General features: G+C 39.7%; 1 protein-coding gene across 3 annotated transcripts in view; it reads right to left on the bottom strand.

The window, feature by feature from the left end:
• Positions 1-14,214, bottom strand: part of ttc28 (tetratricopeptide repeat domain 28) — a 296,324-nt gene that overhangs the window by 166,513 nt on the left and 115,597 nt on the right. Inside the window, exon 1 of one of the 3 annotated variants that reach the window (XM_065263606.1) lies at positions 13,400-14,158. The exons of the other annotated variants lie outside the window; for them this stretch is intronic. Coding sequence (XP_065119678.1) covers positions 13,400-13,426 — 27 coding nt within the window. The 5' untranslated portion in view covers positions 13,427-14,158. Of the gene's footprint in view, positions 1-13,399; positions 14,159-14,214 lie in introns of those variants that run through there. 3 annotated transcript variants of the gene reach the window in all.

The following is a 14,214-nucleotide window of genomic DNA, read 5'->3' as shown; positions in this document are numbered from 1 at the left end:
GACGCACATAAACAGACACACATCACACACATATACAGTACACACAACCTGAGGCGCACACACACAGAGACACATACATAGAGAAACATACGGACACACAAACATACAATACAAACAACCTGAAACCCACAGCAAACCACACACACACACATATGCATAAACATTCACTAAAAACACACACAAAGAGTCTCAGAGACACACACATAGAGAAACATACAGACACACAAACATACAATACAAACAACCTGATATGAACAGCAAAACAAACAAACACAAACACACACACACACACACACACACACACACACAAACACACACTTCCTCATGCAGATCTTATGAGAGATTCTGTTGATTTATTTTTCATACAGTTTGTGTTTATAAGGTTGACAAATCTGTGTAATTTCTTTAATAAACCTGTGGATAATCTCACCCATCATCATCTCAAACTCTTCTCAGATAGCAGCCATTGATCTCAATATCAACTCAACCATCTCTCATCTGATTCTTTCAAAACTAAATGATTGACATTAATACCATAACTACATAACCTTACTGTATCCATAAACAATTCTCTCATGTGATTTCTCTTAAGAAACTCATTTAATATTTACAGCACACAAACTCAAATGAGCAAGCAAGCATTTAATGTGCTCATATATTAACCCCTAAAATACTGTGACCCACCATAAATATCATCTCAAGTTCTCAAGACGACGTCCAGAAATAGATTGTTTAACACCTTCATGACAACAGTGTTGAGATGATAATGCTTTCTTCACAGCAGATTCTCATGTGATCTCTACACAGCAAATGGCACGAGGTGACAGGTGGCAGAGGAGCATTATGGGTAAGATGGGTGTGGCAGCAGTGCTGGGAATTGAAACAAATTACATTAGAGGGTCCTGTGAAGTCTCAGCGAGCAAAACCTCGAGGCGCACTGGTTTTTTCATTTTTCACACTTTAAAAAAGACTAAACTGAGTTTAGCTCGGAGGGACGTGGCATGTGCCAATGCGTGTGCGTATATTTTTGTTCGAGGGTGAGACAGGAATCATATTAATAATGGAGAGCACACTTTTTGGATTTTCCTGCTTTGTTTGTTTGGAGAACTTCAATATTTGTTCGGTCAGGTCACAATGATGACAATCCCTCTCTAGTAATCTGTTCACCAGTAACTACTGGTTAAATCCGGTTAAGCCCTCCGAACAGACGGATTTGAGATGTGTTACATGACTGTGACCTGTCGCAAGACAAACAAAACTCTGTATTCCTATTGGCTGTCCTGCATGACCTCAACTTATTCAAGGATTTCAGCCTTTATTCATCCAGGTCAGAACACACGTGCATCAGTACACACGGTGTCAGTCTCCTCTTTACTGCCCTCCAAACACACTGACAACTTCTGCTCTCTGTGCAGCTGACAGGACTGAACTGATTCAAGGTGAAACCGGCTAAGAGCTGCATTCAGAGAAAACACTTCCCCTTTCTCCTGCGCCCTTCAGGAGACCTCTCTCTCTCTCTCTCTCTCTCTCTCTCTCTCTCTCTCTCTCTCTCTCTCTCTCACACACACACACACACACACACACACAGATGATGAATACTCCTGCCGCCGCAGCAGTATGGTGCATGAAAGACCAGGGGATGGGGGTAGGGGTGGTTGGGGGAAATGTTGTCAAATATAATTTCTCCAGCACTTACTGTGATGTGTGGAGTTTCACACTAAAGCCTCGTGTTTCATGATTCAACATGTATCTGTGAGTTTGCTGGAGTCGAAATGAACAAACATACTGCATTGATTCATTAGTTTTAATTTGTCTTTTTTTAAGTTCAGTGCCAGAAATGACTCATGTTCGTAAGTTTGTGAATCGATTCAAAACTTTGAACGATCGATCAACTGCAATAGCATTGCATTATAATGTGTGAGTGGGAAATGCATGTAGGTTGGTATTGCTGTTCATTAATACGTTTGGTCACAGTACTGCATATAAATAAAAATGATGACCTCTTTAAAGGGTTTTACTTATTTACAGAAGACATTATTTCAACTAGTCAAATACTGTTGCAGAGTAAAACCACATGTTTAATATAAGAACTGCAATGCAGTAGACAGACAGACAGACAGACAGACAGACAGACAGACAGACAGACAGACAGACAGACAGACAGACAGACAGACAGACAGACAGACAGAGGGATAAACACATAGATCTATGGATGGACGGACAGTCATACAGACAGACGGATGGACGGATAGATAGATAGATAGATAGATAGATAGATAGATAGATAGATAGATAGATAGATAGATAGATAGATAGATAGATAGATAGATAGATAGACAGATGGATAGACAAAAAACTTAGAAACGGATAGATGGACCGACAGACAGACGGACAGACAGACAGACAGACAGACAGATAGACAAACAAACTTAGAAACGGATAGATGGATGGACGGACAGACAAACAGGCAGGCAGGCAGGCAGGCAGGCAGGCAGACAGACAGACAAACTTAGAAACGGACAGATGGATAGACAGACAGGCAGGCAGACAAACTTACAAACGGATAGATGGACAGACAGACAGACAAAAGGATAGACAGACAGAAAGATGGATAGATAGACAGACAGATGGATAGACGAATAGACAGACAGACAGGCAGGCAGAAAAACTTAGAAATGGATAGATGAAAAAGACAGATAGACAGACGGATGGATAGATAGACAAACACAGAAAAACTTAAAAAAGAAAAGATGCACAGACAGACAAACTTAGAAACTGATTGATAGACATACAGACAGACAGACAGAATAGACGGATAGATCGATAGACAAACTTAAAAACAGATAGATGGGCAGACAGACAGACAAACTTAAATAAGGATAGACAAACAGACAGATAGAATTCAAAAGATATAAACCTGTTCTTTAACAATTGTACACAAGGACATTTTTATGAACAGTTTCAAATAAAACTGGAAATGAATCACTGAATCAGACTTGTGAATCATTTCAATAAAATGCACAGGTTGAATTGATTCACAACCTTTCTGCCACTGAAGCTTACATTAGAGAGGCTATTAAACTCTTAATGCTTTCTGTTGTGAAACCATAAAAACATTTCAATCTAGTCTAACACCACAGTTTATCATCTTACGTACACAATGAATATCCATTCACCTGACTCCAGCCCTCATGCTAAGAACAAGAAACAAACATCAAACGTTTTGTAACCAACAGACCAGCACGCCAACTCCTGCAGCTAAATGTGACCACGGCTTATCAATCTGCATGTGAAATGCTGCGCCGTTGAATTTACCGTTCAATTTAGCTGTCAAGAGAGCCAGCGGGACGGCAAACACAGCAAACGCCTGAAAGATTTCACCTGGTCACTGCCCTCCAAATCTCACCACTTCACCATCTCACACAAACTCTCATGGAATTAAAGGGATTTGAGGATTTATTGCTTGGTGGTCATCAGGTTTTACCATGGAAACCATTGGGAGGACAAGGGCCAACTGGTGCAGAGATGGTTTGTCGTGGACTTGACGTGAAGGATCAGGAGAACTCTGTGAAATGCATTAGGAATTCAACTTACTGCTGGAGATAAAACTCATTATATATAAACCAATAAAGCTAGGTAATAAAGCTGGTGTAGAGCTGGCTGATATGATGTCATAAAACATTGAGATTCTGTGATAAACTTTATATCGCTGTTTGCACACTCAGTCTTTTGTTTAAACTACTAAGATTTAGGATTATTGGTGCAATATTTTGCGAATGTAATCAGGAAGATAAAAAACACAGAAGATAAATTCAACCCATTAGTTGAATGAATCCAGTGGTGATCAGACGGCTGTTTGTAGTTTGTAAGAGCTCAATGCTGTGCACAATTCTCCCGGGCGACTGCATTTAAGCTGTTTTTCCACTTCATCACGCTGGGAAATGTGTTGCAGGATGGTCCTGCATGCTTATTTACGTGGCGGATGTACGGACTACCTGAAGGCCTCAGAAACGGCCAATTCGGTCTTATTCAGTATCACATGCATTCACAATACACACACATACACACGTACAACACACACACAGATCAATAACAATCAACAAAGTCATTACATGAAAAAACATCCATGGCAAAAACTGCCAACCAAATCCAAACGCTCTGAATCTGCTCATAATGGTAAATACTAGTGTATAATGTGCCTACTATATTTGAAAAGCAGTATTAGAAATAGTATGCAGCAATAAATGTTTAAAATGGTTGTCACATGAACTCTCAACACTGAATCTCTATTTTTGTACCGCTAGAAATGTTTGTAAATGTAAAAAATAAAAAAGGTTATCTAGGTTCATCTATTCTGTACATACAGAAAATTTGCATACTGTGTGCACAGCATAAATCCTGCAGACTGCATAAATAGTAGTATGTACTGTAGTATGCTAGCATGCAAATACACACACCTCATTTAAATAATAAACTCCAGTGGGATGCTCAAACTGATTTCAATCAAAAGCATTATCACTATGTAAATGTCTGACTTGGGGTTATCTGAACCTGCTGAAAAATTACATTACATTACATTAGCCGCTTTCATACATAGCGACTTACAGTGTGTTACAGGATACATATATTTTTTATTAGAGATGCAGAAATTTCGATTATTCAGACTGATATCTGCAGATACCGATGCTGATACCGATAGTTTGGTGTTTATATTGACTTGCAAATTCTGAAGATTACATTTTCTGAATGTTAGTCATTCATATAATGACCATTAATATTGAACATTAAACTAGTGGTGTTTCTTACATTTTCTATATACAGAGCTTAAATTCATCCGTTTTTCCTGTACTCTTTTGATTGACAGGATATATCGGCCGATAGCCGTTACCGTGGGTTCACACCAGCTGTGTTTAAGGCGTCAAATCTGCGTATCGCGCATCTAGTTTGCCGCTTGAACATTATGGGGTGGTTTCCCGGACAGGGATTAGCTTAAGCCAGGACTATGCCTTAGTTTAATTAGAAAATATAACTAGTTTAAACAAACATGCCTTACTAAAAACATTACTTGTGTGCATTTTGAGGCAAAACAAAGGGCACTGATGTATTTTAAGATATGTCAGTGCAAGCTGTTTTCAGTTTGGACAGCTCTAACATTTATTTTAATCTAGTCTAATCTCTCTCCAGGAAACCGCCCCTTTGAGTTTACATGCTTCATTCGCGCCTGAAAGCCGTGCGTGAAATTCTAGTCATTGAGACATTCACGCGGAAATTCGCATCATGGGAGGGGCTTCTGCGACTCTGCTCGCTTACTTAACCACATCACTACTAGAGCAAGCTCCTGATTGGTTAACGCGGTGTGTTTTTCCCCTAAAGTTCAAATTTTTCAACTCGCGCATTTGTCGTGGCAACGCTCAATTCGCGGCATACGGGGTTTATAACTGACTAGTATCTATTAAACCGGCTAATGCATCGATCGAATGATACAATGCATCAATGCCACACGTAAAATAAGATCTTTTATTTTGACAATCTACTCATGTAACATCTGTCTATGCATTTCTCCCAAAGCGTGCATTTTCGTTTACTGTTTGTGCATCAGATTGCGATGCAACAACAAAGCAGTGGTAGCAGCAAAAACACAGATGCAAAACTTTGTGCTCACTGTCATCTATCATCAAAGTTGATAAATCGATCGCTGTACCCCTAAATGGATTTGAAATCGTATCCCAATTTTTTTTGAGGTATCAGCAAACATATTCATTTGATGAGAGACTTGATATCACATCGTATTGTGATGAAATGTCTGATTTACACCCCTGTATATTTTGGACAAGCTAAACATAAAACAAGCACCTAATCTGCATAAGATTTTGCACACTACAAAGTATCAGAGAAATAAACCAATCAAATGCAAATATCTAGAGCTCATCTTAGTGACTGAAAGACAAAGGAAATCGACACAAAGCGGCGCTAAGCATTCACATACAGGTGACTAGCAAACCTGCTGCTGATCTGGCCGTCTGCCTACGACGCTGATGTGGAAGGCTGTAAATATGCTGGCATATCATAAACCCAGCAGGTGCATTCCCTGCTAGCGGCTAATCATCCACCTGCTCTTCCTTTCTCAGTACGGGGTGCTCATCAGCACATCTTCCTCATCAGCACACAGAAGATCCGACAGGGACGGGCGCAGACCTCGGGTTACCTTCCGCGCCCCCTCCCGACACAGGAAACGCTCAGTCAATATCAGTCAGAAATCACGGCGGATGTGGCCACATACCCACCGACCAGGTGTGCGAGACGATAGGACGTTCTTCATCGAAAATTTGCCAGGCCTGCCCAAGCAAACCACGCTGTTTGGATGCCGCGGGACACAAACGGCACCGGTGATGAATATAATGTCTAGAGAATGATAGCCTCCCTGCAGAGATCTAATAAATAACACAGGAATCAAATGGAGATAAGGGTATGCGGCTCCCCAGAGGTTAAGAGCTGCTAAATGAGGTTACCGCAGGAGTATCGCCTCCGATAAGGGTTAAGCTCGCTCCCATGAATCTGACGCTAAATCACATTTCGCTGAAGTATCGTTTATTAAACCAAGAGGTGTTTAAAAAAATGTCATGTTTATGGGAGGATATTATTCTCCATAGCATCACAGCAACAATTCTGATATAGAATTTAAAAGAAGTGCAAATTTGTTTGTTTTGTTTTAGTCACACTAGCATGGTTAACCCCACAACAACTATCATACATTCGATGTGAAATCATAGACTGTTAAATATGGACGTTGTGTCTGTGACGTCACCCATAGGTTTGTGAAAAGCTTTTTTAAAGCCAATGCTGTCGCCATCTTGGCATCGCATCACTGCGCATCACTCGCTTTATATATTTTAAACAGATGGGTTACAAAAAAATTCACCCCCTCAAAGTTTTAATGAATTAGATATATATACCAAAAACAATTTTTGTACCAGGCTGTAAACACATTTATTTCTGCTGTAAAGTTGGGCATTATAACATTGGGGATCTATGGAATTGACTCTCTTTTGGTTTGTAGTTTCTAGGGGCCCCATCGATTAATTGAAGAGTTTAAAATGCGGTTTACCTCCATAATATGGCATATTCCCAAGGGAAAACTTGATTTTAACCATTAAAAAATAATTGAATTGTGAAGGCTGAGCCTTACGTACCAAAATAAAGTTAGGTGATTGGAGAAAAGGGTCTAACAAAAAGTGGCGCCCTTCTAAAAAAGTAAAGTTAGCTCAGAAATATTACAGAGACAAAGATTTATGTCAGATTAAAAAAGTGTAAAGCAAATAAACAGATTAGATTTTGATGTTGAACGTCTTTTTTATGTGCCATTGGAAACCAATTTTTCAACAGTCTATGGTTGCTTTAATAAGCTCTTCTGGCAAACCCAATGTCAGTTTGCACAAAGGTGAAAAGATGACGCTTAAAGGTGCAGTGTGTAAATTTTAGCGGCATCTAGTGGTGAGGTTGCGGATTGCAACCAACGGCTTAGTCCACGGCTCACCTCTCGCTTTTGACACACCTAGAGAAGCTACGGTAGCCGCCACCGGACAAACATGTCTTTGTCGGAGACAACTTAGTAAAAAAATTGTCCTTTAAGGGCTTCTGTAGAAAAATGGCAGCACAAAATGGCGACTTCCATGTAAGGGGACCCTCCGTGTATGTAGATAAAAAGTCTCATTCTAAGGTAATAAACACATAACGGTTCATTATGAAAGGTCTTTATACACCCCTGATAATATAGTTTCGTATATTATTTTGCATTTCTGTCAAAAGATCCTTCTAAAAAATTACACACTGCATCTTTAACTAATTTGTATTTGGCTAATGAAACCTCTCCAAATGCCAATCATACTTAACACACCACAAAAAATCTGATAAGATAATCAACGATCTGGACTTCACCTAGGGGATTGTTGTAAGAGGGATTTTCTAGTGTGCAGCAACCATTAGTTAACCTAAAATTCAAATGAATTAGTATTTGTAAATTTTACTTCCTTTGATGCTCCGTTCACACCAGCCGCGGTAGAGGCGTCAAGCGCAATTGATTTAAATGTTAAGTCAATGTGAAGATGCGTTGACGAACCTCTGTAAGTCTCGCGGTGCAAATGATGCATTTAGCGAATGCCTCAAATTGAGCGTTGTCGTGGGAAACGCGCAAGTTGAACAAATTTGAACTTTGCCGGAAAAAACTTGCCTCGTTAACCAATCAGGAGCTTGCTCTAGTAGTGACGTGATTACAGAAAGCGAGCGGAGCCGCAGAAGCCCCTCCCATGACGCGAATTTCCGCTTTAATGTCTCTATGACTAAAATTTCACCTGCGGCTTTCACGCACGAATGAAGTGAGTAAACTCAAAATGTTCAAGCAGGAAACTAGACATGGTAGATGCGAATTTGACGCCTCAAACGCGGCTGGTCTGAACCCACGGTTCATGGGTCAGATCTTCAAATCTAAAACTAATGTTTTACAAATAGTGGCCAAAAATAGTATGACATCAATAGCTGTGTTTCCATTACCCTTTAAATTGCGCAAATTGACACTGCAGATTGAAAATAAGGCCAATGGAAACATGTACATTTTGCAACAACTTCCATATATCACAAAAAAGTTTTTAACCTCCCATGAGGTGGTGTTTTTAGGCAATTTGGAAGAGGTATATTTCGCAAAACGGCAATGGAAACAGTTTATTCGCTTTTTTTAGGTCACCTGATGTAAGTCACATAATCATTATTTGAAGATGACGTGGTTTGAACTAAAACCTCCTAGAAACACTTCAGTACGTGTATGCTCACAATTATAAGAGGCTTTCCTTGCCAATAATGTGTAGAAAACACTTTGACATCTCTTTTGATTTAAAATAATGTACTATTATCTCCAAGAAACACCTATACGTTGTCACACCTAAGTATAAGGGACTTTTCTTGGCATTAATGTTTGAATAAAACTCGAACATCTTCTTCGGTTAAAAATAATGTGTAGTGCGGTGGATGTGATGTTAGTAAACCTACCAACCATGTTTGAAATGACTTATCGTGATGTTTCAGTCACATATCATCGGTTAATGGAAACACTGTTATTTCGCAATAGTATTTCGCCCATATTTAAACAAATAACGCAAATCTGTAAACGCAGCTCTAAAGCGAAAGCAAGTCCATATGTTTCATTTCTTCCAAAATGAGCTTTCATCTTCAGCGCCACAGATAACTTCACCCAGGTTTTGTCTTTCAACCACTTTCATCATCTCCAAATGATTCACATTTAAATGATTAAAGAAGTGCGTGTTAAAGAGAATTACAGCGGTCTCTGTAGACCTGAATCAGCTGCCCTCACAATAACTAACTACCCTTAACATCTGCCCCTCATAACAAAATACCCTCAGGGTCTCTCCCATTCATTGTGAGTGAGTAACGGATGGCCTGTTTAATCTGCTGAGGTGTTGAGACGGAGACGCTATGATCCTTGTAATCCGCGGTAAACAAACTCTTCCTTCTGCTTGCTTTATCAGCGCGTTTCCACTGTGGCGCTGGGAAAATATGAAGTGCTTTTGAACATATTAGTGTAATCCAATCCAAAGCAGAGGTCTCCAGCAAACTCGTACCCGCTTTATTGATCTCCACGGAGAGGGGAATGCGGGATTCATCTTCAGGGACTAAAGGAGAAGAAAACAGGCCTAGATTTTAAGTAAATCAGTTTTACGGAGCTGGAAGCTGAAATATGGAGCTGTAGTGAAATACGGAGATAAAGATGCTGAGATGCTTTCAGGTCAGATGGTCAATGCAGAGCTTGTGTTAATACTAAAAGGGTGAAAGAGATACATTTATGACACATGCTAGTAAAACAACGGCAGCGGGAGATAACAACAGATAAAACAGCTAAAGATCAAAGACGGGCTGAGGGTTTTATTATGTGTGGACTCACTGTAAGCACTTCAACACACCATGAGACAGAAGGGTTCAAACAACAGACCAATCTGACATCTACTTTTATGTTCCTAAAAAACATGTAAAACCATTAGCATTGTGTTGCTGCGAAATGAAGTTGAATTTCTTTTTTAAGAAAACACAACATCACCTATAAATATAGTAAATCTCGAATAATCTCAAAGTGGTCTCTTAATTTTTCCACAGCTATGTTTTTGATGACATATTATGGATATTACGGTAGATCTCAAGCAAAACCTGTACATACTTTACTCTGTATTTTTTGGAAGCATGCATTAGATGTGTAGCAGTGGAAACACTAAAGCCTGTAGGAAATGTTGTGGGTCAGCTTAGAAAAGAATGTGATTGGCCAGCCAGCCGTAAATGTGATGCTGCCAAACCCAGTGTGAGCCTGTCTGTCACTCAGCCTGTAAGACCCGCCTCCCTGCCAAAAACTCACACATGGTGACTGGAGGTCATACAGGCATCACACAGCGTATGTAATACTAACCTAAACTCGCCCAACAAACACCAGCTTCCAATGGTTGTTGTTTTAAGTGTGTTTGTGTTTTATTCCATTAAAGGGACTTTTTTAAGATGACAAATAAATCTTTGGTGTCCCCAGAGCACATATGTGAAGTTTTAGCTCAAAATACCATATAAATAATTTATTATAGCATGTTAAAATTGGCACTTCATAGGTGTGTGCAAAAATGTGCCGTTTTGGGCGTGTCCTTTAAAATGCAAATGAGCTGATGAAATTAAAACACTGATCACAATGATAGTGATTTGTTGCAATTAAAACTCAATTGTGCTTCTCTCTGCACTAAATGGCAGTGCTGTGATTGGATAGTGCAGATTAAGGGGTGGTATTATTATAATAATAAGAGCTCCTTATGACATCATAAGGAGAGCCAAATTGCAACAACCTATTTTTTCATGTGCTTGTAGAGAATGGTTTACCAAAACTAAGTTACTGGGTTGATCTTTATCACATTTTCTAGGTTGATAAAAGCACTGGGGACCCAATCATAGCACTTAAACATGTGAAAAGTCTGATTTTCATGGCATGGCCCCTTTAAAGGTGCTGTAGAATGTAAAACTGTAGTCATAGATGAATAATAAGAGTTGTGTACATGATAATGACAAGTCCCAAACACGATTGTTTCCTCCTGCTTATTTAAACCTTGTGCATGCAAATGATTGCTGGAAAACAGACCAATCTCATCATAACACCGACTGTGACGTTACAGTTGAGATGTACGCCACAACATTGAATTACACATTAATTACAATGTTGTTACAATGATAAAACAAAGTTGTGACTGCTGAGTTAGCGCTATATGCTAGTTAATGCTAAATGCTAGCGTTTAGCCTGAAGCAGCTCCATACTGAAAAAACCCAAACTTACCACTCAGAAACGTCCATTAACAATCTCCAAACAATTAATTATTCCTCAAAATCTGCTACAGACTCAAACATAAGATCTGTTTACACACACACACAGAGCTACTGAAGGAGAAACAGCCAATCAGAGCAGAGCTCAACATTATTATTCATGATCATTCCAAATAAGGTAAAAATAAACAAGACAAATCCAAGGGTTATAAATTGACATCTCTGGATCATTTTTGCACTTAATAAAGCCACAAACCTACTATGTAGATATCAGACAACAATTTAACAGATTGTATCAATGCATTCTTTGGCACCTTTAACCAGTGTTTGTCTGGTTAATGATATGCTTACGCAGACTGATGATATTACAATAACGTCCATTAAACCACAACACAATCTGATGTGATTATAATCCATTACGATGAGGTGAGCATCACTGCCATCCCTATGGAAATTAAAGCACACGGGTGCAAATGTCTACTGTAGGGGGAAAACGCATTCAGTACCTATTAAAGGTGAAGTGTGTAATTGGCCAATGGAGACAGGGACATCGACCTTTGAATGTCTCATAGCTGAGGGTGCATTACAACGGAATATTACACATTTTCCTGTTAAAAGATTTGCTGGAGAAACTTAAACAAAATATTTCCACCATTCCAGCAGTTCGCACAAGAATGTTGGTGGTTGTTGTGAACTGAAACCATGTTTGTGTTTTTGGCATTTACATAATGCCAGAACTGTCCAAATGCCTATCTGGAAAGTATGTTTGTGCCCGTGGAGGTTTCTGATTAACTACAGCCCTAAACAATACGTCCCCAATGGAGGAGAAAAGTGGAACCCCAATGAATCGAATGCGATTTAACTCCCACGGTGTAGCGTTGAAATGTTATTATTTTTCATCTATTGAGCAAGAAATAAATGTGTATCTTTGTAATATCATCATTTTGAATATAGAAGCAGCAATAGTACAGCCGACTTCAGTCTACAAAGCCAAAGTTTGTTATTGTTTGGCGATCGCATGCCGGTCTCCAGCTGCGTATCGGGTTTTATCTTCCATGGTGGTCTTATTTACAAACTCTAGTAAGAGGTGAGCTGTACAGATGAGTCACTTATAAAACTCCATCTTTTATTCATATGGGAGCTATATGAAATTCCTTTAATCTACAAAACGCAACAATATGACAAATACTCGCTGCCAATAAAGGCACACTAATCAAAATCTTCTGAAAACAAAAGCAGAGGAATGTCACAGATTCATTTCATAAGAAAAGAGAAAAGGCCCTTCATCTGATGATGTTTGCCCCCTAGTGGAGCACACGAGAAACTACAGCCTTTGGCTGATGATCAATGGGCCCTTAGGCAACAGCACACTCAGCATTTACTTCATTCAAAGTGGGCACAAATCTGGGATGAAATTATGTCTTTGGACTCAAAGAGAAACAGACGTGATGCCAACGTGACCAACACAGCACCAGAAAAGCATGTCAAACAGCTTTTAATAAAATCACTTGTAAGATTTCGCAGAAACATGATGACAGCTTGGTGCCAGGAAAAATCACATAGTTATGAAGATAAACATGTCGGAAACAAAATAGGACTGGACTTTCTCATGTTTCTGTCTTCAGTAGCAGCACATAGAGGTAAAAGATTTAAAATCAGAAACGTACAGCCACTTAACCACTGCGTTCAACACGTAACCACGGTGCAGATGAAGAGCTATAAAGATCAGATTACAAAACAGAAAGGTCTCGTTTTAATCTGCATTTTAACTCATTTTGTCAAAACTTTCATCAGACCAGCCAAAACACAGATCATCTTAACACCGTGCAACATTTTTATATGAACACACATATGACTTCGAATTAACGCACTGAAAATCTGCTCAGACAACCACATCAAGCTCTTATACTGTAACCTCATAACACACATTCACGGCCATCCAAGGGTTTTTCCGTCTATTTCGCTGGCAAACTCAGAAAATGCTCCATAAATCTCCACCGCACACCCTTTATTTCCACTACTGAAATAACGTGGCGTATGTTCTTCTTACCTTCTTCCTGGGCTGCCATTTCATCATATTTGTAAACCAGAAATGAACAGCATCAAAACATCACGATGGCAGAGACGTGGGATTCAGGATGAGAGTTGTACAGACATAAAGTCACAGCGTCTCCGGACGGCGGTTTCATGACGCGCAATCGGTGCGTAAAAGCGCAGTCCACTGAGTGTCCTCTGAATAATCCAACAGACGAAGAATATCGGCTTTAACACTGTACTGTTAGTTTTATTGTTATTTAAACAGATGCCGATGGTTAAAAATAACTCCAGAGCGCGTTTTGGCACACTATTTGCGCACACATTCGCCCCCCATCGTTCGCTTTGGATAGACGGCGGCTTCTCTCGGGATGTACAGTGAGATCAGACTGAAGAAAAGAGGGAAAAAACTTTCCGTTCCGATAAATGTAGGGCGCGTTTTTCTCCTAAACGATACGCTTGCCTTTAGATGTCACGCATAAATCGTTTAATAGCGCGCGACGAGACCGGTGGAAAAGCGCAAAAGTTCTGGACAAAGCGAATATGGAGCGTTGAAGGAAAATATTCCCAAAATCACAGCGGATTTAGATTCCAGAGACGATGCGTAATTCTGCTACAGAAAACCCTTGAAACATTCGGGAATAGACGAATCCACTTGGAGAGAAGTCGAAGAGGAGGAGTGGAAAAGATAAACAAAAAATCCTCGGTATTTTAGAGTTAGAGAGAGAAGGAAATCCTCCGACAGCGTAAAACTGAAGCGCAGGACACTAATAACTTCCTTCCCTACTGCGCCTCTGCGCTGGAGAGCTGAGGGGAGACGCGCACTGCTGG

This window comes from Paramisgurnus dabryanus, chromosome 10 (assembly GCF_030506205.2).
Source record: "Paramisgurnus dabryanus chromosome 10, PD_genome_1.1, whole genome shotgun sequence".
Taxonomy (NCBI): Eukaryota; Metazoa; Chordata; class Actinopteri; order Cypriniformes; family Cobitidae; genus Paramisgurnus; species Paramisgurnus dabryanus.
Note: the sequence above shows the minus strand (reverse complement) of the source record. Positions and strands in the feature narration are given on the sequence as shown.